The sequence below is a fragment of the Oratosquilla oratoria genome, chromosome 6, assembly GCF_046742065.1.
Source record: "Oratosquilla oratoria isolate Oo_2021 chromosome 6, ASM4674206v1, whole genome shotgun sequence".
NCBI lineage: Eukaryota > Metazoa > Arthropoda > Malacostraca > Stomatopoda > Squillidae > Oratosquilla > Oratosquilla oratoria.
The window spans coordinates 57,255,484-57,281,817 of NC_134782.1; the positions used below are offsets into that span (position 1 = coordinate 57,255,484).

The following is a 26,334-nucleotide window of genomic DNA, read 5'->3' on the forward strand; positions in this document are numbered from 1 at the left end:
TAGCTATGAAAGAACCTTATTGGGCTCAGATTTGAAAGCATGAATGCTGCCAGCTTCACAAGTGCCACCATCCAAAGAGCTCCACAGAGGAACAGCATTGGGCAAACCAGCTCTGTTTTGGGGAAGAAACTGCTAACCATGCTACAAATTTGGTGCATGTTAAAAAATAAATCATGAAACAAATAAGGAAGGAGAGAGAGAGAGAGAGAGAGAGAGAGAGAGAGAGAGAGAGAGAGAGAGAGAGAGAGAGAGAGAGAGAGAGAGAGAGAGAGAGAGAGAGAGAGAGAGGAGGGGAGAGAGAGGAGGGGAGAGAGAGGAGGGGAGAGAGAGGGGGGGGGGAGGGGAGAGGGGGGAGAGAGAGGGGGGAGAGGGGGAGAGAGAGGGGAGAGAGAGGGGAAAAAGAGAGGGAGAGGGGGAGATGGAGAGAGGAGGAAAGGGGGAAACAGGCGAGGGAGAGAGGAGAAAAGGTGAAGAGGGAGAGAAAGAGGGGCAAGAGAGAGGTAGAGAGAGAGATATAGAGGGGAGAGAGAGGGAGAGAGGGGGGGAGAGAGAGGGAGAGAGGGGGGGAGAGAGAGGGAGAGAGAGAGAGAGAGAGAGAGAGAGAGAGAGAGAGAGAGAGAGAGAGAGAGAGAGAGAGAGAGAGAGAGAGAGAGAGAGAGAGAGAGAGAGAGAGAGAGAGGAGGAAGGGGGAGAGAGAGAGAGAGAGAGAGAGAGAGAGAGAGAGAGAGAGAGAGAGAGAGAGAGAGAGAGAGAGAGAGAGAGAGAGAGAGAGAGAGAGAGAGAGAGAGATTCTCTCCCTCTCTACAGGTTATATTGGGAGATAAGAATCAAATACCTATCATGCAATACCAGGAGGAAAATTAATAATTACATACACATGGTGTCAAGTTTAGTTGTCTTTAGGTCTTGGGTAACACTGGGCACTTAGTGTTGCATCTCAGCCACTTCTTTTATATTCCTGCAAATCTAATCACTACTATTTCTTCATACCAGTCTACACTCGTACCTTAGAAACCTTCCTCTATGGACTACATGCAAAATAAAATGAAGTGGATTATTACTACCACAGATCCGCAAAGTACAACCAAGAATGGTACTTACTGGATGGTACTGTTTCAGCAGAGAATGCATCTGCTCAACTTCATCACTCGTCAAGGTCTTAATCATATACATTTTGTCACTCGACATGTAGAAACGTGCCCCACTCCGCCCGGGTGACTCCACCACGACTGGCTGCGATCTGGAAAACGTTTCAAATGATGAATAAATGCAGCAGGTCAAGGCAAATGCTCATAAGCTGCACTAGATAAGAAAATTCCTCATGTTGAAGCCCTACTCACATCCTAAACACGCTGCTCCTACACTATATTGCATGACATCAAATTTACAAACATTTTCCCCAATTTCTCTCAGTATCATGTACTTAGGTCACTGTAAAAGTATTAAATCCAGTCTTCTGATCTGAAGCATTCAAGTAACACAAAAATTAGAAATGAAACTAATAGAATTACTCTTGTCTGACAAAGGGAGTAGTTACAGTGGAATGATTAGTGAGATTGTTTAATGTGTATCTACTGAAAGATGGACGACATACAAGTATAGTTCTAAAATACAAGGGAAAAGGAGACTAGTATGAATGTAGGTGTCTGAGAGGTGTGGTAGGTGTTACAAAGATGAACACAGTATGAAATGTGGAGGTAGCAGAGAGCTGTCAGAGAGGGTAGATAAAAGAGTGCTGAAGATGGTTTGGGCATATGGAAAGACCAAGCGAGGAAAGGCCATACAAAAAAGTGCAGAAAACAGAAGTGGATGAAGTTGAACGGACGACCAAAAATATGTTGGATGGGGAGGGTGAAGAAGACACTAGATACAAGAGGAATGTCTTTTGAGCAAAGTAGAGAGAGTGCAAAAGATAGGAGTGAATGGATAGCGGTTGCCCTGTCCTCATCACAGTCTGAGTGATAGGCAACATAGGGGACTAATGGCGAGTACCTGCTAGTGGTGGTCCTGCAAAATGGATGAGAATCTCCCTGCTACCAATCTTCGAGAACCATCAACTGCACCTCCATCTGGAGGTGCAGTTCCAAAAGGTTGACACTGAATCTCCAGACTGTATCCAAGACTTTTATCAACTTCAGCTATATTTCCTCTATCTTTTCACCTATGAAGAGCTGACAACTGATAACTATTCCCCTTCCCCTATTACTTTCAGCTGGGGACACACAAAGTCATACATAATTGCAAAATAAACAACAGTCCAAGGTTTCTTCTCACAGAAATTTACAGGAGGGAATCAAGGACTGTTGCCAGCCTCTGTGGACTGCAGATTTCCAGTCAGTGAAACTTAAGGCAATAATTATTATATTACATGGCGTACACAAAGATATAACTCTTCCACAGGCTCAACAGCCAAAGCAGGTTGAGCTCCACTGCTTATGTGGCTACCCCCTTCTTCATTCACTCAAAATAATCAATGAAGCAGATGAGTACACTCCTTCATTCAGCTCTTTAGAACAAAACTCTACAGTTAAATGTATGAATTACTACTTTCACAGTGACTTAAATCTTCAAACTTCCTTAACCAAAAACTATACTACTTGAAATCCTTTTACCTATATTCATAAGAATTATCATAATGTTCATAATTAACTTCTGTATTTGTTTACTGTAAAGCAAGCCTCACATACCCTTCTTCAAACACACAATAATTTTTTTGATAATCACAACTTCATTTGAGATCACAATTAATTACAAAGCAAATCAAAATACAGTACTTTCTGCCTATCCCATTTCTGGGTAGTCCAGCAGTGATACAGAACAAAAGCTTTAAAATATTTGAAAATTTGCATTAGTCTGATTAACCTCTGAACCACATGAACATACATCAATCATATAATTAGAAAGAGTACACAAGTATGACAAACACAACTTTAATTGGTTACATGTTCACATGGGAACAAACTAATCCAACAACCTACGTGGAAAATGTCTGGGGATGGGGTAAACAAAACAAATACCGACGGCACTTTCCTCATGAAAAGAACCCTAAGCTGCAACTGCCAAAAGGAAAGCCATGTTGCCCACTGATAGTGCCTATTGTGATAGGGCCTCATTCAGTGTCTGTATTAGTATTTATATACTGCCTTCAGCTATGAAAAAGTACCGAAATAATTGTAAATTCAAATTAAACATGCAGTATTAGTTCATAAACCTATTTTAGATGAAAGTTTACCTCAGATAAATCGAAAGGGTTTAATAACTGTTGGTTGAGATATTGAAATCTTCAGATATTCATCAACAATGGTCTATGATGGTATCAGCCTCCACTTTTCAAGACCCACATTATTGTTCAACAAACCAATGTGTTAATGATTTCCACACCCTCACCAAATGAAAAAGATGAGCAGCAATAACAGCTTTAACTTGTCCCCTGACTTTGTAACAGCAGCAGCAGCAGCAGCAACAGCAACAAAACAATCACCTACTTTGTGACCCAAACAATGATAGTCACAAAAACCATGCTAGGGTCAAGGTCCTTCACTGGCAAAACCTACAGGGTGATTCCCATGGGAGGCCTCTGGTTTCCCATTGGAATACTTGTATGATTGCCAGCCAAGAGGAGCCCTGAGGCGACATGACACTTTACGGGAATGGTAAATGATTTTGGAAAAGGGAGAAGGCAAACCTTAGGCAATAGGCAATACTTAAACACCTGCGTACACAGCTTTTATACCTGTTGGGCGAGAGCACCCCATATGGGCGGACCATTGTTGGCGACCACCTGAGTGAAACTTTCCAATTAGGTGTCTGTCTCTTCTGCTGAGCACACTAAAACTCTCACAACAAAAGAATTTCACTACATGTGATGTTTCACTCAAAATGTCAAGCAGCTAAGCTAATAAAAGCAAGGTAAATGCACAGAATACTTAAACAGCTGCACCAGTACTAGTATATCAAGAATCACTGAGTATAAAAGCTACAGTATAAGATAGTATGTCATAAAACACAGAAAAAGCAGGCTAAGAAAGAGTATATTGAGAATTACAAAAAGTGCATTATGTGTATATCAAGAACATCTATCCAAAACCAGAATGCTACCTTCCTCATAACTTGATAAAAGTAATTTCAAACTTACCTTGTTAAGGACTCACGAAAATCTGCATCATCAATCCCGAATCTTTCTCTAAGGTTTCTAAACACAATTGGACAGTACTCCTTCACCTTGAAATGTGAAGGAAGATTCTCCCTGAAAAATGCATATTTTGTTAATAAAAGTGAAAATAAAAATTAGAATCATAAAAGTGTCCTATCAATAAATTGTCATGCATCAATATATATATATATATATATATATATATATATATATATATTATATATATATATATATATATATATATTATATATATATATATATATATATATATATATATATATTGAGACAGTGTGACAGATTGAGAAAGATGGAAAGGGAAAGCCACAGGTCTGGATCTCATTCTTCAATTTTATTCCTGACCAGAAGCTACAGAAGCTAAGAGTGAAACTGGTCAGGAATAAAACTGAAGAATCAGATCCCGACCCGTGGTTTTCCCTTTCCACCTTTATATATATATATATATATATACACACATTAATTGAGGACAATCAAAGTAAAAAAATTATTTCCAATCAGTATATCAACATATATATCATGGGAAAAATTCACTTGAGGATTTATATAAAAACCAACACATACAAGTAAAAATTACACTTATCTAACTCATAACAATAACAACTTATAATTTTTTCTTGTAAGTAAAATACATAAATACAAACTGTATCCATTACTCTACTTCCAATTCATTACATCACTCTAGCACAAGTTCCAACTGACCAGCATACTTTCATAATCAAAATTCCCTACATATCTATCTACAGTAAATGAATGTTTGTGTATTTACCTAGTTGTATTTTACAGGAAGGGGAGCTATGCTCGTGGTGTCCCGTATTCATATCTCATTTTATCTAGACTGTTTTTAAATTCGTGTATCATTTTTGCACACACCACATTCTCATCTAATCTGTTCCAAATGTCTATTATCCTGTGGGCAAAGCTGTTCTTTTTCAGGTCTCTTCTATAATTGTCTTTCTTGATTCTCTTTCCATGTCCTCTTGTATCTCTACTATCCCATTTTATTAGATCCTATCAATAATTCCCATGACTTTTATGATTCTATAAATAGTTATCAAGTCTCCTCTCTTCTTTGCTCCAATGTCTGTAGCTCAAGTTTTGCTAGTCTTTCCTCATATGATAGTTCTGAGAGCGTTGGTGCCAATTTCATAATTGCTCTTTGTATTCTTTCAAGTTTTGTTATACATTTTTTTGTACTTAGTGACCATGTGGTCTTATCAAAGTGACTAGTATTTTCTTCATCATTTCTTCGTTTAGGTATGTAAATGCCATTTTGATTGATCTTGTTGAATTATAAGTTTCTCCAAAAATTTTGGTTATATGTTTCTCAGGGGGCATATTATTTATAATAATGACTCCCAGGTCCTTCTCTTTTGTGAAAGAATTATCAGAAGTAGTACTTCTGATAATTCTTTCACAAAATTTTGCTACTGTACTTGTAAGAGAGACTGGTCTATAGTTTGTAGGGTCTTCTTTGTTTCCCCCCTTATATCTTAGTACTATATTTGCTCTTTTCCAATATTCTGGAACTTTTCCTTCCTTCAAGGAACTGCTTATTAGACTATGTATTTTGTCTGTTAGTTTGTCCCTGCATTCTCTCAAAATCCAGTTTGCCATTTCATATGGACCATGGGATTTTCTGACATTGAGATTACTCAAGTGATTCATTATTTCATTCTTTGTTACTTCTATCTCTTTCATAGGGGGGGACTTTCCCCTCCTACTCGACATCTCTAAGTTGTATGTTATCCCTTGTAAACGCTGATTTAAAATGCTTGTTCATAATTTCTGCCATTTCTATTTCCTCTGTGTATTCTATTCCTCCTTGTCGTAGTTTCACTAATTCTTGTTTGTTTTTCAGTTTGTTGTTTACAAATCTATAAAATAGTTTTGGTTGATCTTTACATTTTTCTATGACATCCTTCTCGTATTTTCTCTTTTCTTCTTTGCGCACTTGTACATATTCATTTCTATAACCAGTATATATTTTCCATTTTTTTTGTTTTTTGTCTTTCCTCCATTCTATCCAAGCTTTATCCCTTTTATCTTTTAACTCACTACATCTTTTGTTGTACCAACATTTTACATATCCTTTTTTGTTTTTGTCTTGGAACATACTTTTCCATTCCTGCCTTATCAATTTTTGTCAAAATTTTCTACTTCTCTTCTACTGTTGTTTCCTCTTTGTAAATCCTTTCCCAGTCTGCTTTTTGAAAAAAAAAATTATCATGTTATAAAAATCAAAATTGTCCATGCATCATTCTTCCCTTTCTCTATTGTTCGTTTTTTCCCATGTGTTTTTCTTCTTTTAGTTTCAGTTCTACTAATATGTGGTCACTTTTACTTAGTGGTGTCTTATATTCAATCTTGTCCACTATTTCAGGTTCTGATGTGATTATTAGGTCTAGTCTTGATGGCTCTTCCTCATTTCTATACCTAGTATTCTCTTGTATCCATTGTGTCATTGTATGTTTTATAATCATATCAAGTAGTACATTTCCCCATAGGTCATCTCCACCCTTCACTGTCATCACTTCCCAGCAGATTTCTTTACAATTAAAGTCACCCATTACAACTATTCTTACTCCATCTTCCATTACCTTATTTAGTGTTATCCTTGTGTTTTCCAACATATTCTTGTGATCTCTCTCTTCCCACAAAGCCATTTTAGGAGGCACATAATTTACCACAAACTTCCTCCTCTTTCTGTCCCTACCCTCTATTTCCATCATAATCATTTCCACTCTATTCTTTCCATATGTAACATTCCTCACATTTATATAATTCTTAGTCAGGAACATAACCCCACCACCTTGTTTTACTTCAATGTTTCTAATCCAATAATTATATACACCATGTCCTACACTGTTGTGTGGTAATGGACCTTTCAATTTTGTCTCCACAATTCCCATTATGTCCGGTTCCTTTTCCATCAGGTAATCATTCAGTTCATTCAAGCCTGTTATTAATCCATCTATATTTGTGAAGGACACTTTTAATTTTCTGTTACCTCCATCCTGTTTTCTGTTTCCCTTCTGTTTTTCTCTCCTATGAACCATTTCCTCACTTTCATATCCACTACTCTCCAATAGAATTTTTTTGTCTGACTCTGTTCTGTTCTTGTTTTTTTCCTTAGCTTCGATTCTTTTTGTTTTCTCTTCCTCTATTTCCTCTTTATTCATCTTTTTATCCATACCTGTTTGTACGGATCACTTTCTTCTAGTTTTCCTGTTTTTTATAGGACATTCTCTGCTGTCATTTGTGACCTGAATTTAACCTTAATTGGTCTGGTCTTGTCTATACTGTATTTCCCTAGTCTATATATTTCTTCAATTTCTTTCCCTATTCCCTGTTCACCTTCAAATATTTTTAGTACCTTGTTCACTCTTTCTCATCTCTTACTTTTGTAGTCCTATTTGGATTATGCTTCTCTTCCATTCCTAATATAATTATACATTTCTTTTTATCTGCTAAGTCTCTTACTATATTCTCCTTCTCTCTCATCACTTTAATAACTGTGTCCTTAGTGTGTTCCTTCATCTGTTGTTTCATTATATCTCTAAATTCAATTTTGTTATCCTCCTGAACCTTTTTCCAACCACTTACCTCTTTTGCTATGGACTCTTTATTCTCTTTACTATTCCTGTTTAATTCTTCATTTTCACTCTTTAATTCCTCATTCTCATCCTTTACTTCTTTTAACTGTTTTTTTAATTCTTCTATTTCTTTAGGCTTTGGTTCTCCTTCTTTAGTTCTTCCAATTTATCAACTCTGTGTAATTAGTGCAAGTTGGCTAAACCTAACCTCCCATGATTCGTTCATTTTTGTTAGTTTTTCCTCTAGACTTGCTAATCGGGGGAGGTTGTCATCTCCTCCCTCATTAAATCCATAGAAATAATTATCTCCACTTTCTATTGCAATGCTCTTATCTATATTTCTAATCTTAATGCCTTTACTGATTTGCTTGACTTCACTTGTGTTGTCTGCACATCTCGTTTACATTCCTTCTGACGTCCAGGGCCCGTTCGTCCCCTTCCTCATTTTCTTCCATTTTCCTCAATAATCCCTCCCCTTCTCTTTTTCCTTCACCTTCCCACTACACCACAAGCTTTCCCCTTCCCCACTAATACAGCACAGGTACTCCCTCATTGTTGAAATCCACGAAAATTATGTTTTTTTCTGGAGTATCTAATCTTCGCCGTCTATCCGACGATTGTGTGTGTATGTGTATGTGTTTATTTACCTAGTTATATCTTACGGAAAGGGGAGCTACATTCATGGTGTCCTGCCTTTGTATCTCACAGTGTCTAGTTTGCTCTTAAATTCATGTGTGTGTGTGTATTTACCTAATTGTACTATACAGGAAAGGAGCAACATTCGTTGGATCCCATCTCCTATTCTCTGATGTACCTAGAATCAAACTAATGTATGGTTCCAACTTAATCTTTATCTTTGTGTGTTGTATTATTTGGGAAGGGGAGCTATACTTGTGGTGACACGTCTTTGCATCTCGCAACATCTAGTTTGTGTGTACAGTATTTATCTAGTTGTACCTAGTTGTATTATATGGGAGGGGGAGCTATGCTCGTTGTGACCCATCTTTGTATCTCACAGCATCTAGTTTGTTCTTAAACTCTTGTATGGTTTTTGCACGTACTATATTTTTGTCCAATTTGTTCCAGACATCTACCACTCTGTGTGGAAAACTATCTTTTTATCAGATCTCTTCTATAACTATCCTTTTTGAGTTTCTTTTCATGTCCTCGTTTTTATTTTATCCCACTTTAAGAAGTCTTCTCTGTCAAGGATTTCCATGCCTTTCATGATTCTGTAAATGGCTAGTAAATCTCCTCTTTCTCTTCTTTGTTCCAGGGTTGAGAGTTCCAGTTTAGACAATCTTTGTTCGTATGTCAAATTTGAAAGTGTTGGGGCTATCTCTGCTGTTGCTCTTTGGACTCTTTCTAATTTCTTTATATATATATTTTTTTTGTGTTGGTTGTCCATAGTGTTGCAGTATATTACAATCTTGGTCTTATCAGTGTAACAATTCTTTTTTTTATTACATTCTATTCATCCAGGTAATTAAAAGCCACCTTTATTGATCTTAGTAAATTTTAAGTTTCTCCAACTATTTTGTTTATATGCTTTTCTGGTGACATGTCTGTTAATAATTACTCCTTGGTCCTTTTCAGAGCTAACTTTTTTTACTTCCTTTGTAACAATTTCATATTGTCCTGATATTCTTTCTCCTAGGTCCTTTTTGGACCCGTCATTCAGGAGGTGCTAAGATAAGAGGGAGGGTGGAGGGGTGTGGAGTGTATTCAGGGATGGAATGGGTGGGAATGATTTTATGCCTTTTTCTTTTTGGCTACCCCCCTTGTAAAGGGGAAAAAGCCTTGGTATATGTAGGTCCTTTTTGGAACTTTCTTTGCTTCCTTTGCACCGAATTTATATTGTACTGATTTCCTTTTTTTTTTTTTTTCAAATTCCATTATACTACATTTCTTAATGTTGGAGTTCACTTCCCACTTTTGACTCCATTCCCATACCTTGCCCAGGTCTCTCTGTAGCAATTCACAATCTTTTTCCATACTTACTTTAGTAGTTTTGCATCATCTGCAAAGAAGTTCATGTAACTTTCTACACCTTTATCCATGTCATTTACATATATAGTAAACATTATCAGAGCCAATACTGAACCCTGTGGGACTCCACTTACCATTATCTCTGAATGCCACTCTCATTTTTGAAAAATGAAAGAAGTCTTCCATCCATTTCAATAATTTTCCATGTAAACCTCATACTGTTTCAAGTTTTCTTTTTCTTAATAGTTTTTTGTGTGGTACTTTATCAAATGCCTTTTGTTAGTCCAGGAAAGCACAATCTGCCCATCTGTCTCTTTCTTGCATTATATCTATCAACCTTGAAAAGCAACAGATCAAATTCGTGGCACATGATCTTCCCTGTCTAAAATTGAATTGTTTGAGATTTAGTATATTGTTCTCAAGATGTTCAGTCCATCTACCTTTGATGAAATTTTCAAATTTTAGCTATTGTACTTGTAAGGGAGACTGGTCTATAGTCTGTTGGGTCTTCCTTGTCTCCCCCTTTATATATTGGCATGATATTGACATTTTTCCAGTCTTGCAGTACCTTTCCTTTTTTTTTTTTATGAGTGAGCAATCTTATCTTATATATTTTGTCCATTAGTTCATCTATATAATCTTTTAGTACCTGGTTTACAATTCCATCTGGGCCGTGTGATTTTATGACATCAAGGTTCATTATTTGGTAACTTATTTCTTTCTGTGTCACAATTATTTCTTTCATTGGGGGGTGATCTTTCTTCCATTCCTTCATCCCAATTGTGTATGTTTTCTTTTGTGAATACAGATTTGAAATGTTTGTTCATAATTTCAGCCATTTCTATTTCTGTATATTCTATATTCCCTTGACATAGTTTCACTATTTCCTGTTTATTTTTTAGTTTACCATTTACATATCTGTTGAATAACTTAGGGTGATCTTTACATTTGTCTATTACATCTTTTTTGTAGTTTCTTCTTTCTTCCCTGTGTATTTTTACATATTAATTTCTTAGTTTAATATGTATTTGCCATTTTCCCTTTTTTTTCCATCTTTTCCAAGCTATATCTCTTATCTTTTGCCTCACTACATCTTTTGGTATACCAGCACTTAATGTACACCTTTTCCTGTTTTTGTTTTGATATGTATTTATCCACTCCTTCATTATAGATTTCTTTTAATATTGTCCTGCTTACCAAAGACCCACAGCCCTTAGATACACTAGTAATGGGCACTGGATTGGCCCACAAGTCACTTAAAGAGATATTGTACAGTGTCTTGGTAACACCAGAGTAGGGCTGTGCAGATTGCAGTGTTTTATGTCTTCCATGGGGCAATTGCACCTGGGGCAGTTTGATTCTATGGCCAGGCCCATTCTGTGTTGATACATTTCAAAGTTGAGTGATGGCCCAAATGCAGCCAGGACTCTGTGGTTCTTGCTTGTCATAGGAAGCCATTTTCTGTTGGGCAAAGTAATGTGGACCATCGAATTTGGGGTGGGGTGGGGTAGTCTTGGAGTACTTGCTTTTTTTTATTAGTGTGTGTATATTTTAGTAGGGATGTGTTGCAAGGTGTAAGTATTGATGTAAATATTTCAGTAGTATGCTGCTGATGTTTGTTGTTGCATTTAGGCCACTGTTCTTGTGTTCTGTGACAGAAAGGATGGGTGGAATTTAGGGCTCTTGCACATAACTGTGTACCTATCATTTTCTTGTGCTATTTTATGGGGAGGTTTCAAAGTGTAGACATTCTATTGGATTGGTTTTACTGTATCCAGTTATTCTTAATACTTTGTTTTGTCTAGCTTGCGTGGTATTTTTGCTTTAAACTAGTGTCATCCACTCCAAAGGTGGAACCACAGACAAGAAAATAGAACCTTCACCACTGCCAACTGAGTCATCACCTATGAAGCAATCTGCCACATCTCCCATTTCCACCCAGAGGTGTGGCCTCGAGTGACTAGTACCTGGTCTCCTGAACAAACCCTGTGGTATTGCATAAAAGAACTAATAGGAAGCTCTACATAAGACAAATACTTGTGGAACAGCTACAAAGAACAACTGGATATTGTAGACCTGCAAAGTGAGCGAGGATTTAATGAATGATAAATTATAAAAACTATGCACAATATGGAAAAGCCTAGTGAAGAATTTACAATAAAAGATAAACAACTCAATTACAGGATAAAAAAACTTTTAGAAAAATACCTTGTGATCGGACAACTAGGCCAAAAGAAAAAAAAAAATAATAATATACAGAGCTAGTGACATAAGAGGACAAAAATATATAAAATACATACATACTTGCACACACCTCAAACTCACTGATAACCTCTCCCTTGTACATCTCATTGCCTTACATTTACCCACATTTCATTTAAACTTTTTGCTCCTAAACTCTGCCACTAAGTACTTTTGTCCCTCCCCCAACTCGGCTACAAGCACATTGCCCTCCACTCTCACTTACCAGCCCATCACCCTTGTGTTTACGTCCCGCATCAACCCATCCATGTATACACTGAACAATCATGGTGACAATGCACATTAGCATCTATCTGCCTGTACACTTTACCTTTTCCTACAGAACCCACTCCCCTCACTATTCTTACTTCCTTCCAAAACATTTAATTTTCACTAAAATGCTTTCTCCACTTCACATCTACTCTCTTCTTTACTTCACACCATTGTGTTTTGCTTCTACTCTCTTCCTTCTGTACCTCTCATATGCTTCCCTAGTTCTTACTTTGCAACCAATATTTACATGCTCACCTTTTTTCTGACACCACATTTACCTTTTCCTCTCACCATTTACTGCTTACCCTTCTGTTACCTCCCATTCTCTTCATCCATCACTTCCTCCAAGAAACTTACCCATTCTTCCTCTGGTCCTGTTTCTCTTCTGTCTTTCACTACCTCCTACGCTTCTCTCAGCTTCTGATATTCTTTCTCTTCGTTTTTTTCTTTTCATTAAATTTCCTCACCTTCAGCACTTCCTTCCCACATTACCTCTACTTTCATGTTCTTTTCTACCAGATAATAATCTAACAATCCCCTGCCCTCTCACCAGAATATTTACATCCCTAATTCTTCTGACCCTCCTGGGTAAAAATTCTGAAAACCTTATTCTCCTAACAAATACTTAAAACACTCAAATACTCTGTGCTGACTATCGAAATAAACGAAAAACAAAACTTAGTGGCACAAATGATGATGATGATGATGGAAAAAAAAATCTTCACTCTTGATTGATCTTCAGACAATACAACTTGTTCCTTCAGTGGGTAAACAATGAATTAATTCCACAACTAATATTTGTTGTCCTTATATCTATACTTACACACACAAAAGGTTCTCCCCCTCCCCCGAAGGTGGTGGCCATGCCAAGAGCCACACTACACCCACCCAAAACCCACTCATCGCCCTTCCCGTTTGAGCAACTTTATGGTTATGGGGTTATCCTTGTCCATTGCCATTTATATCTATGTCCATCCTAAATGATTTCCTATTCTTGGAATACAGTCATAGGTAGACTGAATAGCAACAAGGCTAGTCCTCAATCCTTAACCAATTATGATTACTTGTTACAAATATGATTTTGGCAATGTTACGGTGGTTGCAATGACCAGGCATGTGGACAGAAGACCTTTGGATCCATAATGCAGTCAGATAAAAAAGAAATTAATAAACAAAATAAACAAAAACAAACAAATAAATAATAATAAATAAAATAACAAGTAAACAAACATCCAAGTCCTCTTTGCCTTGGGTTGCTTGCCATGAGCACTACCTCTGAATATCAAAAAAGCTGAGCCTTCTCCACTAACCATGGCATGCATACTCTGATAAAAACATCTCAAACTTAACCTCCTGTGTACTGAGTAGTATTTGTACAGGTAGCTCTTCCTGAACACAGTAACTTCAAGCCAACCATGATGCATTAGATGCAAAATCACATACATTTGCACCACTACTACTTAATTACCCATTCCCTCTCATCACAGGTGTGCTTCAAACTTTGCAATTTTGCATTTAACACCACATGTTTGGCTCAAAACAACTGTGTTTGGGGGTGAACTACCTGCATTTTTATTCTGGATAATGCCATAACATTTTATTCAGGTGTGGGAGACCCCTTCAATCATGAAGTTATTCAACCTATCAACCCATTTTGTATCAAGATGTCCTTATTCTATTCCAATTAATGCTAAGCAATTGTCATCACTGGTGGTATACCTCTTCAGTAGAGTAGAAAGGTCAAGTAATGGATGATCAAGGCTATTCATTCACGTTAAATTTTGACTAAGAAATCCATTAACAAGACTGCAGTCGTCACCATAAGATTTTCACTTCCTAGATAATCCTTAGCTATGACATACTCTCCAAACCTTCTGTCTAATGCCATATGATTTTGTTCAGCTTAAGGAGCATCACTGGAGCACAGAAGATTCAAATATTCAGTGTAATCATGATATTCAGCTTAGGAAATATCAAAGGGAAGAGATTAAAAAGCTAAAATAATGAGTGAATACCACACATTTCAATTATCTATTCCCTTTTCCACGACTACATTTACTATGAAATTATTAATCTATTTTCTCCCCAGAATAAAGTTACAGCATAAATCAAACATGGGCAATAAACTGGTTCAAACTTGGAAGAAAAAAAAGGGTCCTTACTTGTTGAAGAGGTGGTTGTCCACTCTCATCTTGGAGTATGCCTTGAAGTCATCAGGCATCAGCATCACAGGAATGTTGATGTGACTAAGCTCATTTGTCTGCAGCACAAATAAACAACACCAAGTTAATTCTGGACCCCTCTGAACATAACGCAGAACACACAAACTTATGCACACAAACATCCACACTCACACATGCACACCACACACACATAATATACATACATAAATATATATGGTCGTTCAGGGCGCCTGACATCCACTCCATTTTTGGGTGTGGTGTGGATGAACTGCATTCATCCTGAAATGGAGAACTCGCATTGGTAACTTGTATATACATTCCTATATTCGCATTCAGGTGCACATCAGGGGCGTACGACCACTAGCCAAGGAGACATGATGTCTGCTACTCCACAAAAACCTTCTTAAATGCAAAGAAAAGGAAGCTTTGTACTGTAAAGGTGTTAATTATTTTCCATTGCAGATTATTTCTCATCCTGGTAAACTAAACTTAGATGAATCTACTTCTCATCACTTATGAAGTAAGTAAATTGTTGTTCACCATCTTTAAAGACTGTTACCTCAGCTTAAGAATAAACCAAACTGAACCAAAGTGGTTCAAAGTGAAACAAATCAAGGCATGGAGCCCAAGGCACAAGTGGATGAACTGGTACAAGAACCCCATGGTTACCTTGTGCTGTACTCTATTCCTACATACTGTACTCTATTCCTACAAACTACCTATTGGAGTACAGAACTCTGAACTTTCCATAACATATATATGCCATTGCTGAAGGTCACCTTTGGTGATGTGCAAAACATGAATCAAATCATGGCATCTATTCAGCTTGTGTGTGCATATATATATATATATATATATATATATATATACACAATATATATGATGCAGCCCATAGTGATATTCTTGTCTGCTCTATCTATTTCTCATGTGAATTAGCATGTGTGTGGTGGGGTTCACCATATAATGAAGTGGTGGGGGTAACCCAACTCAGGCTGTCAGGCCCTACTATAGAAGAGCTGTGATTTACTGCAATGGTCTTGTGAAATGGTTATAACAGACATTGGGAACATCACTCTCTCCCATTGATCTTCAAATCCCACATCATCACATCTGTCTGAGGTTATGGACCAAGCCCAAAATCTCTCTCTTTATCAGATTTGACCATCTTTCCTCAATTATTTTTTTTTTACATTAGAGCTGACCACCAAAAACCACTCCTGTCCTGTTTCTTTCCAGCCAGTGACATACACAAAAAAGCCCTTATACACACAATCCATGTGTTTATATATATATATATAATATATATTATATATATATATACATATATATATAAATATATAAATATATATATATATACATACATATATACATACAAAGACAGGTCACCACAAGCATAGCTCCCTTCCCATGTAATACAACTAAGTAAACACATATATAATCTATATACCAAGGGCCTTTCCCCCTCATAAGGGAGACAGCCAAGTCAAAAGGCACATACCCACTCCTACCCATTCCACTCCCATTCACTACCCTTGCCTCCCTCTCATCTTAGCCCCTGCTGTCTCCCACCCACTGCCCTGAGTCAGAAACAATGCAACAAACCACAGTACATCCACTACAAGGCCACTTCACTGAACCAGTGGCCCCCCCCTCTAAATATATATATATATATATATATATATATATATATATATATATATATATATATATATATATATATATATATATATATATATATATATACATATATATATATATATATATATATATACATATATATATATATACATATATATATATATATATACATATATATATATATACATATATATATATATATATATATATATATATATATATACACACACACACAATAAAAAAAACATACAATGAAAGTTAACAAAACTGAACAAGGCTTATACATAACAGTCCTGTCCTCCTGTGAGTGAATATTATTACTATTACCATTATAACCATTATTACTATTATGCCTTGACTGTACATAAAGGAAAAATCCTTTTCTTGGCATTCAACTAATATGAAATGAAAGACAGAAAACATGACATCCTTGGCTACATAGTTCACCACACAAGCATACACCAGAAATTGAGTATATGGAATATCCATGGAACTTACCAATATTAGTTCTTCATTTCCAGGAGAGAACATTTCACCTCCATCACCCCACAACTCATATGTTAAATGTGACAACACATTAACTCATATGTGTATACTATGTTCATTCTGTGAATCTGATTTTGTGGAAAATTGTACTCTTATCACTGTAATCCACAATTGCCAAGGGAAGCTGATAACAATCTATCCTCACAAGTAAAACGACATCAACCTTGCTTATTACGTTGCCCTTTATAGCAACATATCAAATACAAAGTATCCTCTTTCCCCTTCTTACAAAAATATCATTCAACCAATCATGGATACAGGTTACGTTGGAACTGTATATGAATATGAAGCTAGGTGTGAAGAATTGATGAGTACAAGACAGGACTCAGCAAGTGCTGCTCCTTTCCTGTATACTACAATTAGATAAATAAATACAGTTATTACACATCTCAATATCAAAATTCACACACTGGAGATCCTATTTCTACCTAGTCCCCATTATATATATATATATATATATATATATATATATATATATATATATATATATATATATATATATATATATATATATATATATATATATATATATATATATTCCAATTATATAAGTTGTATACTTACATAGTGTGGTACCGTGTTTTATCATAAAATAATTCTAATAAATTACTGTTTTATTTGGGATGCTCCAAGGCATTCAATCTGAAGTTTCCCAAGAAATTAAGTATAGAACTCATTTTATGAAAATTCATTCTATGTGACATTTTTCCAGAACACATACTTTATATCTATACATGGACCAGTGTGCATCTCCCTGCCTACAACACACAAGCAAGCACCACACCTATCTTTATACTGCATAATCCAATTATGATGCCTGGACACATAACGTACACAAGTCAGGGCATGCATCCAAGTGCTAAAGTAGAATAATCTCAAGGTGAGCCGGTCATACCTTGTTTACCCATAAACATGTGCTGCCACACACTGGGATTTGATGATATACAAACACAATAAGTCAGCATGCCCCCCCCCTCCCCTTTATCTATATGTTGTCAAATAACTACAGGGGGATAGATGACAATGTTTAAAGGGCATGATATGCAATCTTCTTCACAGATGCATTAATGTATAGAGTGAATTTGTAGAAACAATCTAGGCAGAGAAAATAAATTCAATCTTCTTCACAGATGCATTAATGTGTAGAGTGAATTTGTAGAAACAATCTAGGCAGAGAAAATAAATTAATCTAAACAATGTTTGTTAACTGGTGACAGTCATGCAACTCCAGAAGCATAGCTCCTGTCTGTATATTGCAAGTGGTCAGTAACTCTGTCAATACTGACCCCTGCAGACACCTGCTGCATCAAGGTGACACTGGACACTTCACAATGACAACAAGAAAACCTTTCCAACACAACTTACAGGCAACATTCTCAGACATAACACAGCACACTCTTTGTCCATAAACAATTTTGTAATTAATACTTGATCGTCCTTCAGAGCATTACCGTGAAAATATAAAACCGACAAAAACAAAACACATAGAAGAGTTCACAGGCAGACTAGTAATTGTGATGGCGAGCAAAATATGCTCATACTGAGTCTGCGGAAATTCAACCAAAACTACTGTATATGCTGCAGACTATCACCCCTGCTGTACCAGAGAAGCAAACTAAACTGGAATAAGAAAAGAAAAAGAACTGATGACAAAAATAATAATAAATTGATCAATTAACTAATTAACTAAAAATAACAATAATTGCTTTGAACTTCCCTTAACAGAAAGTAAAACCCCTACAGAAGTTACAATCTCTGAACTTATATGTATTGTAAGAATCTCTGAACTTATGTACTGTATTAATGTTATTCTGTTTTTATGAGGATGAGAAGGAAGAAGAGGAAGAAGAGGAAGAAGAAGGAAGAAGAGGAGCAGTAGGAGGGGTACAAGGAAGAAGAGGAGGAGGAGGAGGAGGAGGAGGAGGAGGAGGAGGAGGAGGAGGAGGCAGAGGAGGAGCAGGAGGAGGAGGAGGAGTAGGAGTAGGAGGGGGGAAGAAATGTAGGATGAGGGCAAATGCAGAAGGAAGAGGAAAGGAGAGGAGGAGGAAAGGAGAGGAGGGGGAAAGGAGAGGAGGAGGAAAGGAGAGGAGGGGGAAAGGAGAGGAGGAGGACAGGAGAGGGGAGAGGAGGAGGACAGGAGAGGGAAGAGGAAGGGGAAGAGATGTAAGAGGGCAAATGGAGAAGGAAGAGGAAAGGAGAGGAAGAGGACAGGAGAGGGAGGAGGAGGAGGGAAGCCTGGAGGAGATAAAAGGGAAAGGAGGAGGGGGGAAGGGAGAGAAGAGGGACAAGAGAGGGTGGAGGAGAAGAGAAAGAAGGGGGATGAGAGAGAAAGAGAGAGAGAGAGAAAGAGAGAGAGAGAGAGAGAGAGAGAGAGAGAGAGAGAGAGAGAGAGAGAGAGAGAGAGAGAGAGAGAGAGAGAGAGAGAGAGAGAGAGAGAGAGAGAGAGAGAGAGAGAGAGAGAGAGAGAGAGAGAGAGAGAGAGAGAGAGAGAGAGAGAGAGAGAGAGAGAGAGAGAGAGAGAGAGAGAGAGAGAGAGAGAGAGAGAGAGAGAGAGGAGAGAGAGAGAGAGAGAGTGAGAGAGAGAGAGAGAGAGAGAGAGAGAGAGAGAGAGAGAGAGAGAGAGAGAGAGAGAGAGAGAGAGAGAGAGAGAGAGAGAGAGAGAGAGGTAGGTTGAGGGGGGCTGGTAAGAGAGAGAGAAAGAGAGAGAGAGAGAGAGAGAGAGAGAGAGAGAGAGAGAGAGAGAGAGAGAGCGAGAGAGAGAGAGAGAGAGAGAGAGAGAGAGAGAGAGAGAGAGAGAGAGAGAGAGAGAGAGAGAGAGAGAGAGAGAGAGAGAGAGAGAGAGAGAGAGAGAGGGGGGGGGGGCAGGAGGGGCAGAGAAGGGGAGGATCAAGAAGGAGAAGAGAGAAGGGTAGGACAGAAGAGAAGGGTAGGACGGGAAGAGAAGAAGAGAGGGGGGAAAGGACAGGGGAGGAGGGAGGGGAAGAGAGGACAGGGGAGGATGGGGAGGGGAGAAGAGTAAGGCTGGTTGAGGGGGAAGAGATGGGAAAGAAGGAGAAGAGTGGAGGAGGGGAAGTGGGGGGACGGGAGGGGAGAGGGTGAGGACTGGAGAGGTAGGGGAGAATGGGAGGAGGAGGAGGAACAAGTGGGCAAAGAAGATGGAAGAGGAGGAGGAGGACCTGGAGGAGAGATGGAGAGGAAAAGGGGGAGGAGGATGAATGTGGAGCAGAGGATGAGAGAAGTGGGAGGAGGGCTAGAGAGAAGAGGAAGGAGAGGAAGAGAAAGAGAGGGGGAGGAGGGAAAGAGAAGAGAGGGGGAGGGGTAAGAAGGTGGAAAGGAAGAAAGAAGGGAGGAGAAGAAAATAGAGGAGGAAAAGAGAAGAGTGTGGGAGAAGGGAGAAGAGAAGGGAGGGGGACGAGAGGAGGAGGGAGAGGAGAGGAGAGGAGAGGAGAGGAGAGGGGAGGAAGGTGAAGGAGAGGAAAGGGGAAAGGAAGAGAGAAACTGGGGGAGATGGAGGCAGAGGAAGTGGAAAAGATGGAGTGGAAAAGGTATGAGGAGCAGAAGGGGAAAGAAAGGGAGAGGAGGCAAAGAAGAGGATGCAGGAGTAATAGTAGGAGCATGGTAGTAGCAATGATGATGATGATGGTGATGATGATGATGATGATGATGGTGGTGGTGGTGGTGGCGGTGATGATGATGATGATGATGATGATGATAATGGTGATGATGTTGTGGAGGAGGAGGAGGAGGAGGCAGAAGATGAAGTGAAAGAACAGGAGGAAGAGGATGAGGAAGTGGATGATGAAGGAAAGAAAGAGAAGTCCACAACATACAATAGACACAAGAAGAAGAAAAAAATAAATAAATAAATAAAATAAAAAATTAAATAGAGCAATCACAAACACAAGAGACTATAAAAACAACCCAAAACAAAACACCATTACCTAAGCAACATCCATAACAAACACACAAGCAACATCCATAACAAACACACAAGCAACATCCATAACAAACACACAAGCATCAAACCCATAACCAGAAGACAGAGGAAACCGAGCGCACACAAAAATATACATCCTGCCACACCAATCAGCCTTATTTTCATCAGATGACTCGGAAAGCCATCCACAAACAAAAACACTCACATGCAGTGTTTTATTGCCAACTGACTCAATATCAACCAAACCACATTTAATTTTCTCTAGAAACCATGTCCCAATCTATTCCTAATTCTTGGTATGTTTTCTTGCTACACTCAATACCAGATATAAAGTGTCCTGATATTTGCATAGTCCTTATTTGTATAATTTACACATTTTCCTCACTTAACTTGCATTCTGAAGACTTTTAATTAAAGGCAAAATTTGCATTGTTTTGCTTATTGGTTCAGTTGATATTGTAAAGATCAGCAATCCCATAGTACCCATGTAAAAATAAGCTACTCCACATATTAGTTGTAGAGTACCAGCCCCAGAAATGAGCTTGTAAATATAAATTAACCCAACAGTTAATAATAATTAACCTAACCCAATCTAACCTCAGAACAAGCTTTTTAAGATCAGATACCCCAAATATTAATTTGTAAAGATTAACAACCCTCAGGTACTTTGGGGGTTGCAGATTTTTACAATGTCCAGTGCAGTATTAAACACTACCCAAAACCAACACTAACACTAAGAGACACCCAATGTGCCATCTCCTTTATTTTTCCTATATATAAATTAATCTGTCTCCTGCAACAGACCAAAGACACCCCCGCCCCCAAGAAACTAGCCACAGCCTCCTGTTGAGTCCATAAATCACTTAGCAAAAAGGTTTTGTAGTGTTGTTGTTGTTCCCTAGACTGTCTGGGTGAGCAGTCCCCTCAACCTAAGGAATGCCATGGTTGAAACGGGGTTTTCCCACAAATCCTTTATAGAGTATTGTTGGCACACATGATGATGTACAATGAAGTCTTCCATGATGTGTTGTATAGTATGGGGTGAAGTGTTGCATCCTGGTAGCTTAGTAGGGCTGGATGGTGGCCACATCACAGTCTGGCCAGGTGGAGAGGATTCAGAGGGATGGATATCAGGGGGTCTGGCAGGCAGCAATGTAGTGTTGTTCAGAGTGGTTAAATGTAGGTCATTGTAGTTATATGTGTTCTGTTCCTCTGTGTGGTTTGATCTCCTGCACTTTAGATCTGTTGGTGGGAAATTTACCTGCTAGTACCATTTCAGTGTCAGGGTGGTGACATGGTCATTGGCATGCTTGCCTTAGGAGTGATTTCTGTGCAGGATTTTCCAGAGGAGTTGGTATTGTGAATCTTCATCTCACCTGCTCACACAGCAATTTGTTAGGTTAGGTAGATTAGGTTACTTGGATTAAGTAGGTTAGATTAATTAGGTTGGTTAGTTTAGGTTAAGTTGGTTAGGCTTGGTCAGGTAGGTTAAGTTAGGTTTTTTAAGGCTAGGCTAGTTTAGGGTAAGATGAAACTTCACAAATTCCAAGGAGTCTAGTGAAAAAAAATTGGTAGCCTATTAAAGAGTGTTTACTTTGTGATTTTGGTATGGAAGTGTTCTTCGGTATAGAAGTGTTGCAAGGCAATGGGGGCTGATTGTTGAGGTTCGAGTAGAATGTTGCTAAAGCAGTTTTCATGTTACAGTTGGTTAGTGGGCTGTGTTGGTGTGACACTCCAAGCGTTGATGAGCTGCACCTTAATGTGGCAGCATCAAGGTGGTACAAGGAGAGCTCCAAAGGCACAACACCTCTGGAGAAGAGCCAGTCATTAACCTACAACCCAGAGCAGCTCACTCATCCTCACCTCAACCAGAGGTGTGTACCCAAGGAACCAGTACCTGGCCTCCAAAATAGGCTTAGTTTTCTTTCATATACAGCATTGCCTTCATCATATTTTTTTCTCATACTATAAGTGCATTTTATAATGCAAAGGTATTCTTGATTACTACTAGTCTTAGTAACTGTCAAAAATGTACATTCTTCATACCAGATCAAAATTGCCTCCATGAAAAACAGCACAAAAAAACATACAAAGGACATCAATTCCCCAAATTGTAATGATTGTAAGGAAACCACAAAACATCCAATACTACAATGTCCTTCGCTCCATGGCAACAGATTGGCTGATTAAATTTTTTTTTTTTTTTTAAATGCATCCAATATCTGATGACACCTATCAGAATGTAAGCGAACCTAAACTAAATCAAAGTAACACATTACTGGCCTTGCATCAACCAAAAAAAACTTTCACTACCCAAAAATAATAACAAGAAAAATTATAAGGCTGGCCTTATTTCCACCAAACATGTAGTCATCACATGATGAAAAAGTCACTTGATAATACTGTGCTGTGGCTGGTTTGAACACTCTACCCATATATTTCAATCCTACATTAAAATGGTAAACTACAAATCCCTACAACAGAGAAAATAAAAGTACATATAACAAACATGACCTCCACAATAATACCATTTTGAATATGCTATTTTCTTGCTAACAATCCTGAGGGTTGAACAACAGATCAATTGCTATCTGTAATATTTCCCTCCTCATCTATGACAGACAGGCTGACATGATAAAACTGCACTTCAGAGCATATTCTTGATTATGTACAATCTGAACCTACATAAATGAAGACCATATGGGGGAGTGATAATATAAATATTTACTTCACAATAGTAATATAGGGCAGCATGTTCCTGTCACTATTCAGTTGCCTTCTGCATTATGTCACAACATCAGACCAAAAGAAGAAACTAAATACTTTCATGGAATCCTGCACAAACTGACAAAGTCCACACCAGCTATGTGATGTGTTTAAAATTGAAGGCTAAACAGACAAATATAACCTCACCAAAGTTCAGTCTCAACCACAGAAATAAGTTACACTGAAGTCTTCATCTTATCTAAAATATCTCATCTAACCCAGAGAAAACAAATTCTAACTAAACTTTAACTTATAAATATATGCCATGCCTTATTTTGTGCCACTTTTGATGCTTACTTTCCAAGTTGAGATACAACCTACTGTTCAAACATGTTAACAGATGAACGAGATTAGCTGTCATCTCATATATAATAATCAAAACAGCTTCTTACTAATTATTCCAACGCCCCTTCGCGTGTTGAACAGGGCAAGGGACTTAGCCACGATCCAACACCTATTTATACCAAGAGTTTGTATACAATTACCAACTACCAGTCATACCATGAGACATAGATCTTCCATTCCCTCTCACAAATACTGATTAATAAAAAAAATTCTCACTTAATTACAGGTACAACTTCCTTAATTGAAGGCGAATCAGAGAACGACTACTGGTACTGTCTACTGATACGCCCCACACCCATACCCACTACATCAGTTATTTTTCTTTTATATGCCGATCAACTGGGCATTGAACCATCAAGCTCCTGTCTACATTGATATGATGAAAATCCGATATGAATTTGTCTTAAAGGTACTTGTTTCCTAGAGTACTGTTCACTAATAGTATGTATACTGGTACGAAACTTACCGAGTGATTTACTCCCCACATGAACACAGAGAGCAGTGGTTCATTTGCTCTAAACAATTTTGTCTTCTGATGCTTCACCCGAAGGTGTTTCTTCTTGAGCTTGGTTGATAACGACATTGCTGCTGATGCCATAGTTTCTAATTGGCCTCCTTGGCAATTCTCTTGCGATTATTTATCACTTAAAGACACCCATACTACAGCTTCTGACGATGTACACAACCAACTCCGCCTCTATTATTGACGTATAGATTCCAGGGTCGGATAAACCGCAGAAAGGACCTGCCAAATATAAACAAAAGACTATCGCAAAACATTACTAAATACTATTCTATATAACTAATATAATATTCAATACTCTTTTTTAATCTATAAATTGCAACTCTTAAATAGTATATAATCTATTAACAAGCTGTTTATTTGTGGTATGCGAAGACGATGGGAGGTCTTCTGCAATATTACGATTTCAGAGTCAATACAATGGTTTTTCCATCAAGAAATTATTTAAAAGTTCCATATTTAATACATAAGTTTGATTTTCCTCCATAACATGACCCTATTTTGTAGCAGACGAATTGTCCCCAAATGTGTTACAAAGTTGCGATTCGGGTGACTATAAAAAAGACAATTCCCCGTACTGATAGTTATTCGAATAATCATCATCATGATTGTAAGATGCATATATATCTAACTTCATAAAGTTCAATACACGTTGAAAATTAGAGTTCATATGTTTTGCAGTAACGAGTAATATTTCCTTTGTATATGCAGGAGACGAAGGCCACTCATTGACTCATGGGTATATTATATACATTATTATTTTCTATCACGCAAATCATAAATATAAGCTGATGTTTAGTTTATCTAATACTTTCACGTACTTCAGTGCCATGCATGCAGTTTTACGTTACTATTCATTCACACATGGATATTGCGTAATTTCCACCAAAATGAGAATCAGCAGTAAGGTGACAGAGAAAGGAAACAGAATGTGTGCTGAAAACATCAACAATATTACGAGGATGAAGGTTGTAAAAGAGCTATGGTGGCAGTCGAAGAAATGAAAAAAAAAATAACGAGCCAGTCTTGGAGCGGAAACGAAGTAACGCGCCATAAGTTTAACAGAAATATTTAGAACGGTGTTTGGCGATGTATAAACGTTAAAGAATATTTTTTTTATTGTGTTTAAATGTCTAAAATGTTTCTGTACATTTTTCATAGAAATGCACATGAGAAAAGAACGTCATTTTCTTGTGTACTCACGAACTCACAAAACTAAAATAGCCGCTGGGTTAGTCATGTGGATTTGAAGCGCCTGCCGTGCTTGTCCCGTCATTTTTTGCGGTTTCAAAACTTTGTCACTCGTTAGAGGAACGGGTTTCCAGTTAAAGCATTTCTACAACATTTTGAATAAGTTTGTATTCAATCCATCTCGAAATTTCTTAAATAGATTTAATTTATCGTCTACCGAATTCAGGTGCTTTTTATACTTTCTTATGTCATCCACCGGCTAGGTCTTGAAATTTTCCTTTATTCGCGTTTCTGCCGCAGTATTTTTTTTATATTTATATGATTTTCATTTTTATATATTGATTTATCTAGTTATCTATTTATTCATTATATTTATTTATTTATTCATCTATTGATGTGTTAATTTATATTTCCATTTACTTTTATTTATCTATTTGTTTATTATATTATCTATTTATTCATTCGTTTATATATTATACATATATATATATATATATATAATATATATACATATGTATATGTATATATATATGTATATATATATATATATATATATATATATATATATATATATATATATATATAGTATATATATATTATACCTTTATATACATTCTCTCTCGTTCTGTAGTGAACAGGTTCCGCTTCCCACACCGGAACTGAAGAAATCAGGGAACTGTATCAGTCACGTGGACCACAGCAAGTGGTCGGACAGGATCACGCTATGCGAATCTATCCACAGTTATACACCAACAACAATCTTAGAAAATGTTTCACTGGCTTTTGAAGATATCTTCTGCATTTCCTAAAATAATCATAATTATTTTTTCATCTAGCTTTGGAATCATCATGCCTACGCCCTGCAACAGATGTGCAATAATAAACGTCTTTTCATGAGAGCTAAGGTAGCTATTTAAATCTTTTTTAAAAATATCAGA

General features: G+C 37.5%; 1 protein-coding gene across 3 annotated transcripts in view; it reads right to left on the reverse strand.

Moving 5' to 3' along the window:
- The window catches only part of PIP4K (phosphatidylinositol 5-phosphate 4-kinase), a 48,089-nt gene extending 23,714 nt beyond the window's left edge, over positions 1–24,375 (reverse strand). The window contains exons 1-6 of one of the 3 annotated variants that reach the window (XM_076186977.1): positions 24,149–24,287; positions 14,654–14,729; positions 14,430–14,527; positions 4,136–4,246; positions 3,734–3,781; positions 1,102–1,240 (exon numbers count right to left, since the gene is read on the reverse strand). In XM_076186977.1, coding sequence (XP_076043092.1) covers positions 1,102–1,240; positions 3,734–3,781; positions 4,136–4,246; positions 14,430–14,494 — 363 coding nt within the window. In that variant the 5' untranslated portion in view covers positions 14,495–14,527; positions 14,654–14,729; positions 24,149–24,287. Of the gene's footprint in view, positions 1–1,101; positions 1,241–3,733; positions 3,782–4,135; positions 4,247–14,429; positions 14,528–14,653; positions 14,730–24,148 lie in introns of all 3 variants that reach the window. The other 2 variants (XM_076186975.1, XM_076186976.1) reach the window with 2 other exon arrangements.
- Positions 24,376–26,334: the final 1,959 nt, after the last annotated feature.